Source organism: Neomonachus schauinslandi, chromosome 5, assembly GCF_002201575.2.
Source record: "Neomonachus schauinslandi chromosome 5, ASM220157v2, whole genome shotgun sequence".
Lineage (NCBI taxonomy): Eukaryota > Metazoa > Chordata > Mammalia > Carnivora > Phocidae > Neomonachus > Neomonachus schauinslandi.
Genome location: NC_058407.1, coordinates 140,085,942 through 140,093,347, shown reverse-complemented (window position 1 = coordinate 140,093,347; position 7,406 = coordinate 140,085,942). Strand labels below are relative to the sequence as shown.

The window sequence follows — 7,406 nt, the reverse complement described above, 5'->3', positions numbered from 1 at the left end:
GCAAAACAAGTTCCTGGTGGACCTGGTGGGAGGACAGGTGGAGCAACAACTGGAAGCTTCTGAACGGAAAGACCATTTTCCAGGGTTCCTTCCTGTGGTCTGGGAATGATGCTGACCCACACAAAAGCTGGTCTCCTAAAAGGAGGCAGGAAAGGTGCTGCCAAAGAGGTCAGGAGCACCTCTCCTGGACCCGGGTCAGTCCAGGCAGGGGTGAGATGGATTCTCTGCTACGGCACAGAGAAGGGAAGGTCTTAAAGCTCAGCAGGTAAGAAGCTGGTGTGAGCTTATTTATACCCGGAGGTCTTCATGTGCCCCTAATTTTTATTATTATAGCCCTTCTCCACTGGTTAAAATCATCCCCCTCACTCTGAAACGAGCTGCCATCTTCAAGCCTATATAGAGGAGCAATTTGGCATTGGTGACAGAAGGGACCTCTCTTTTCTCAAGAAAACTAGAAGGTCTTAGGAGTATGATCCTTAGACACATGGAAAAATTATGAGAATTTTTTGAAGAGAAATGAAGGATTTAATGACAGGATTCTAGAGACAAAGACAAAAAAAGTTGTCCAAGGTTCTTGCCATCTTTTATCCATTACAAAATCTCTCAAAGGCACGGATTATGTCTGGCATATATTATGTGGGGTCTGGCACACTGGTTATCAACAGCACGTTAAATGTGGATGCCTTAGTAATGTTATTCTACATTGGGCTTCCCAAACCACTGTTATGCCTGCAGCTTCTCCATGAAGGCGAGCAAGCTGAGCCTCCATATGGTACAGGTTCCCTTGGGCGTCTGTCTGTGATGAAGGGAAAAAGATCCTAATGGACACCACAGCTGTCATCCACTAAATAACCAAGGAAAATGCTTATGAAGATTATAATTATCATTTTAAAGTTTGAACAGGAAGCATTTTTGTTCCAAACATGCCTCTAAAAATGAGTATTCAGGCAAGAATCCTCGATGGATGCTAAAACCATGGATGAAACTCTATCGAGGAAGAAGATAGCCACCCAGTCTCAAAATCTCACCCCACAAGGGATAGTTACGAAGGGGAAAAAGTTTATCTTTAAAGATGGACAATTTTGCATATGCTTTCTTAACAAAGTAATTAAACTTAACATCACCAATAATGGGATGGATGGACATAATGCGCCCCTGATGTGATGAACTGAGGACACACCATGTCAAAAATACTGATTTGAATCTGATCAAGAAGGAAAAATTGGACAAAATCCAAATCAAGCAGCATTCTGCAATAAAAAAATAAAAACTAGCCTAACCTCTTCAAAAATGTTGATGTCATGAAAAATACAAAAGGCTGCAGACTATTTTAAACCGTAGGAGATTAAAGAGACATAACTACTTAATGCAAGATCTCTAATTGGATCCTCAACTGAAGAAAAACAATCAGCTATAAAGAAAAGTATTTGGAGGGGCGCCTGGGTGGCTCAGTCGTTAAGCGTCTGCCTTCGGCTCAGGTCATGATCCCAGGGTCCTGGGATCGAGCCCCGCATCGGGCTTCCTGCTCGGTGGAGAGCCTGCTTCTCCCTCTCCCACTCCCCCTGCTTGTGTTCGCTCTCTCACTGTCTCTCTCTATGTCAAATAAACAAAATCTTTAAAAAAAAAAAAAAGTATTTGGAAATGGGGGACATCTGAATGTGGGTCTTGTGTCGTATTTATTTGGATTGCTGGGTTTTTAAAGCTTTTTTTGCTGGGTATGGAATTTTAGGCTTGTATTTGGCTCCTGGTACTTTCAAGATGCTGCTATCCTGTCCTCTGGTTTGTGCAGCGTTGGGCAGTGTCCACCTAGTTGTGACCTTGACGGAACAAGAGTTGCAGTAGGCAAATGGTGGAGAAAGCGGTGCCTTGCAGGAATCCAGCGCCAGAGAAACCTCAGGGGTGATGAGAAAAATCATGCTCTCTGGGGACTTGAAGAGCAAGCCACACCAGACAGGGAAGGAGAGCCCCTTCCTTCTCCAAAGTCTCCCTAGCAGCCTATTGACAAGGCCCACACTCTTGCCAGCCAGCAAAGCAGAGAGGTTTTACAAGGACTAGCTCTACCACTGTAGGGCAGGCCAGAAGGTGAGCACAGCTGAGGCAATAAACCCGCCGGTGGGGTGGGACTTCTCGTCTTTTCATTTTGAACAGTTCCTCTTGCTGTGTCTTCACGGTCAGCATATTGTTCACTTCCGTGGTGCCTCAAACCACAGTGCGTGTTTGCACAGTCTTTGTCTCACTTCTTTAATCTCTAGAAGTTCTGAGATTTAGGTCTTCCTTCTCTCTTCTTAATATGCTCATGCCTCCCTCCACCATCTCAGTATAGGGACGAGAGTTAAAAACTATCGGAATGTCCTTTTTTACTAAGTCTATCATCTGTCATTTCTGGGTCTGTTTCTTGATTTTTCTCATTATGGTAATTTTTGATTGGATACCAGATATTGGGAATTTTATCTTGTTTGGCTTAGATTTTTATATTCCTTACAATTCTTGAGCTTTATCCTGGGACACTTGCCTTAGAAACAGCTAGATCTTTTCAAAGCTTGCTGTTTTAAGTTTTGTTAGCCAGGATCAGCCATCCTTATTTGAGGGCTACTATGGCCCAGCTTCTGGGGCAATGTCTCCATATTCTGGGTACTCTACCTGGTGCCCAAGTCAACAAACTGTTTGGGGCCTTATCTACAGCAGACACTATAGAAATCCAGGTGTAAAAGATTGTCACATCAACCAAAGCCAGCTTACCCTAAATGGTAGCATCAGGGGGCGCCTGGGTGGCTCAGTCGGTTAAGCGGCTGCCTTCAGCTCAGGTCATGATCTCAGGGTCCTGGGATCGAGCCCCGCGTCGGGCTCCCTGCTCAGCTGGGAGTCTGCTTCTCCCTCTGCCACTCCCCCCGCTTGTGCTCTCTGTGTCTCTCTCTCAAATAAATAAATAAAGTCTCTAAAAAAAAATGGTAGGGTCAGCCCAGCTGGTTATCTGGTGCGTATGTCTTCAATACAAAGTATGGATTTAAACAGAATGACTCCTAATGAAACCTTCGCTTCATCAATTACACACACTCTCTCATAGATTTAAGTCCTTCCCTTCCACAAGCTTGTTCCCTCCAGCTGAAAACTCATGCTCAAGTTTTGCTCTCAAAAAACAAAACAAAACCTCCCCCGCCCCTCCACAATGTTCTTCGACCACACGTTCCTCCCCTGGCCATGCCCTCTTTCCTCTTGTGACCGCCCACCTTTCTGAACACTCGTCAGTACTCACTGTGTTCACTTCAAAGTCGAACCGCTCTTCGACCCATCGCTAGTTATGTGACTGCTCCTGGCTGAGGTCACCAGAGATTTCCTAACTGCTGATTCCAGGGGCCTCTCTGACTCAAGCTCATTTACGACAAGGATTTAGCACTTCTTTGGAGATTCTCCCCTGCTCTGGCTTCCCTAGCAGAACCTTCCAGTCCTCCCACCTTTCCGTTACCCCTCTTCTTCAACACTCTTTCGAAAATAGAACAGTTTTTCCTAATTATTAAAGTAAAATATAGTCACTTTAGAAAACTCAGAAAATACTTTCCCAGTCTCTTCTTCTGGCTCCTTGTGGCCCTTGCCCCTGAGACACAGGCATTTCTCAGGCTTCCACCCTTGGGTCTCTTCCCATCCCACATGTTCTCTCCTGAGAAATCTCACAAGAAAATGATCCTCAAACCTCGGTCTCCAGCCCTTACCCTTTTTCTGTCTATAGATTTACCTTTTCAAAAATTCATGAAAACAATATTCATAGTAACACATAGTTTAAAAAGCCAAAAACTACTAGGCTTATAAGGGAAAACAGCAGTCTCTGTCTTGCCTCCCCCGCTTCCCGAATACCCCTACTCCCGAAACTAAAAGTCCTACATGTGCTATTTCTTGTCTTATCATCTTAGAGATTATCTGCTGACTTCTATATGGGAAAGGGCACTTGGATGTCCATCAGCTTACATCCCCATTTTTTGTTTCTACGTCCTTCCAACATACTTATTAGAGTATGATATTCGTTTAAATCATTAGTGTTTATCTTATGACTTGATTAGTATTCATTACTCCTGAGCCAGTCTCTCCTATATAATTTATTATTCTTTTTAGAATTAACAGTGCATCATTTAAAAACTTAATTTTCTATGTTACTCTTGCTTAATCCTTTCCAGACTGCCCAACAGAGGTGTAAAGTGAGAACACTGTGTCTCAGACCCACGGGTTTCCCGTCAGTGACATGTTTCCCTGATGAGCGCTCTGTCCTCCCGGCTCCAGGAAGGGCTTCTGCTCTGGCCAGTTTCAGTTCTCTTCCAAGGCTGCCAGGCCCGGTTCCAGCACCTAAGAGTCCCCTGGGCCAATCCAACAGCAGGGATACTTATGCAGTGTGCTGCTGTCATCAAGGGACTCCGCTTCCTTTCAGACAGGTGACACTTTCTATATCTATATATATACAGGTGACTATACTTTCAGACAGAAAGTATAGTTTAAAATGCTAACGAAAGAGCGCTTGCAGGTCTTCTTCCCGTCCCGGCTAAAAGGGAGACAGTTCCTCGGACTCCCCACTGCAAGTCCTTGGACTCTGTTCTCATGGCTGCCACCAATAAAAATTAAGGACTTAAAAAATCTCTTTACATTTTCTGTCAATATTCATGTTGTAAAGCATTTTAGGAGGTCCTTTAATCACACAGTTTAAAACAGTAACAACTGTCGACAATGATCTAACGACTGGTTTTTCACTGACCTAGTCACACAGTCTTCTCTGGGGCACGAGTCAGCTCTGATGCTTGGCCAAAACCAATGGCACAAGGTCAAAAGGCACTTGCACACACCTGACTGCGGGGTCTGTCACAGTAGTGACAGACAGATGTTCGTAACTACGATCAGGTGCTTGAAGCTCCTTGGCTGACAGAAGCTGCTCTAAGGAAGTGCCATTCCATGGTGAGACTGCCCAACAGGTAACCAAGGGATGCCTCTGTCTGTGGAGGGGTTACCTGCGGCGCGGGCCACACTCCTGTGGTAATGCCCACTAGAAGAAAGCATCCCATAAAGAAAATGGAAATTTTTTTTTTTTTTTTTTAAATATAAGGCAGGTCAGACTCAGGGAAACCCAAACTAGAACATCCAAGAAGACGCAGTGACTTTTGCACCTTAGAAGCCACGGCACCTGAGGGGGTTGACATGGCTCCTGACACTCCCATTTCCCTTTTACGTCATCATTTCAACAATGGCATATCTCAAATCGCTAGTGAATTAGTTGAATGCTCAATGTTTAAAAAAGGGGGTAATCTCTTATGTAGGAATTAGGAAAAGGCAAAGAAAAAAGCAAAGATAGAAATAATTATCACATCATATCCTAAAAATTTACATGTACCATAGTAACCTGTAAACGTCTCCCAAGTATTTGTTATAAGTGCAAATAAAGAACGTAATTAAACTTTCAAGTAAAACTTATTTAATGATATAAAAACAAGGAATTAAATACATTTATTATGAGCCAAGTAACTTCAGAAGTCTTCTGACTTTATAAGTGAAAAATAAATGAAAACTGCTCTGTTTTCCATATCAGAAAAACAAAACAACTCCACATGTTACTTCTCATTTCACATCAGGGTAATTATTCTAGTGCTACTCAACCTAATGCATTCTGGTTCATCTTTTTAGAGTCAGAAACACAAGTGTGTACCAACATTTCTTCTTTAATTTGCTTTCCTAAGGAGGAATGTCAACCTTCTGAGAGAAAATGGAGCATTTATATTCTGGAGCATCTCTCTGTTATCTGATCTTTAACGAAAGTGGGTTTTCATCTGACTTAGCTAACTTTCATTCAGAACAAGCTTGGTATTGTGAATATACAGAAGAAAATAAGACAACTAAATAAAAGCTAGAATTAAAAGCCGATATACAGTAAATGTCCAAAACTGTACGCTCCCCCACAATTCCTAAACTGAGTCCTGGTGCCTAGCCCCACGTCGGTCCCCCCGACTCTGAGAGGCAAACACATCACAACAACAACAGCCAAGACCTGACGGTGCCGACCCTTATTTCTCCTTGGGTGTTTGTCCCGTGCATGTACATCTCTAAGAACACATGCATTCCCTAAGTTTCAGGAGATAAATAAGGCAAAAAAACACATTCTCTTTGGGGCTTACTTCAGTTCTTATTGAAGCTCTGTGGAATAACACAGAGGAGGCTAAAGAACAACTAGGTGTTGCTTCATTACTGAGTCCAACTAGTTTAGTGAACAAAATAGGTTTCCTTCCTAACCTTCCAACTTCCTGTTTACCTATATAGATCTGAGGGATTTAATCAGTCTGGTCCCTTGGGCAAGAGGGTCAGAAGTCATTGTCGCTCTCATCCAGGGGCTCAGGCTTCCGGACTCTTCGACTGGGCTTAGCTGGCGAGAGAGCAACACTCTCATCTTCCAAATCGTCGTCTTCTTCATCACCCTCCATGTCAATCTCACTGTCCTCAGAGTCCTCCTACACGAAGATAGCAAAGACAACTGAGGGCCTGTCTCACTAGCCACAGCTTGTCAGCCGAGACCCTTGCTCACCAGCAGCTCAGTAACGAGCAATGCCCGCATGTGAAGGAAGAGCTGGGCGGAGCAGCAGTCAGGCTGTGGGGGCGTGAGAGGGGGGCCCACGTCCCACGCTGCTGGCGGAAATACAAACATAACTGGCTCAGTTAACCAGTGACTTTCAGACACCAGTGTGTAGCCATGCTTGGTGCTGCAGGGGTTGGCTTTCCCACAGAGGTCTCAGCAACATCACTGGATCTGCACCGCAGCTCACCGGAGGCTGCTCTGCCCCTGGGGGCCCAGACACCCACCAGGGGACAGCAAGGAGGGTGGGGCTTGGAGATTAGGAGGGTTCATTTTTTTTTGTTTGTTTTTTTGCCTTTTACCAGATTAGGGATGGAAAGCCACACAGGAAATGGGCATTAGGAGCAAAATAAAAGGAGCACTCTCTCCATCACCTAGATCTAGGGTGACCAACTCAGCCAGGTTTTAAAACTGCAAGTCCTGTGTCCCAGGTAAACCAAGATGGCTAGCCACTCTAGCTAGATCATTCCCACCAGCATACATACATGCTACTATTTCCTTCTTCTTAAAAACACAAAACAAAACAAAAACCCCAAAGTTAATCCCACCTTCCTCCCCAGCTGCTTTGCCCTGTTCTTCTACCCACCCCCGCAACAATAAACTCCTTGAAGGAGTTTTGAACCCACCACCTTGCTGGTTCCCTTCTCACTGCCTCCTCAAAACACTCAGCAGGCTTTCACCTGCCAATCTACCAAAACATTCAGCGGATTCAAATCCAGTGAGTGAGTCTCAGGTGTCTCGTGACCTCTAGGCTGCATTGTGCACAGGACGGCTCCTTCCTCGAAAACCACTCTGCTGCAGGGCACCCTTC

The 7,406-nt window shown here is 44.5% G+C and overlaps 1 protein-coding gene across 3 annotated transcripts in view; it reads right to left on the bottom strand.

Moving 5' to 3' along the window:
* Positions 1-5,423: 5,423 nt before the first annotated feature.
* CLUAP1 (clusterin associated protein 1) overlaps positions 5,424-7,406 on the bottom strand; it is a 33,387-nt gene continuing 31,404 nt past the window's right edge. For all 3 annotated transcript variants that reach the window (XM_044915592.1, XM_044915593.1, XM_021698078.1), the window contains one exon: positions 5,424-6,473. In XM_044915592.1, the coding sequence (XP_044771527.1) occupies positions 6,327-6,473 (147 nt within the window). In that variant the 3' untranslated portion in view covers positions 5,424-6,326. The remainder of the gene's footprint in view (positions 6,474-7,406) is intronic.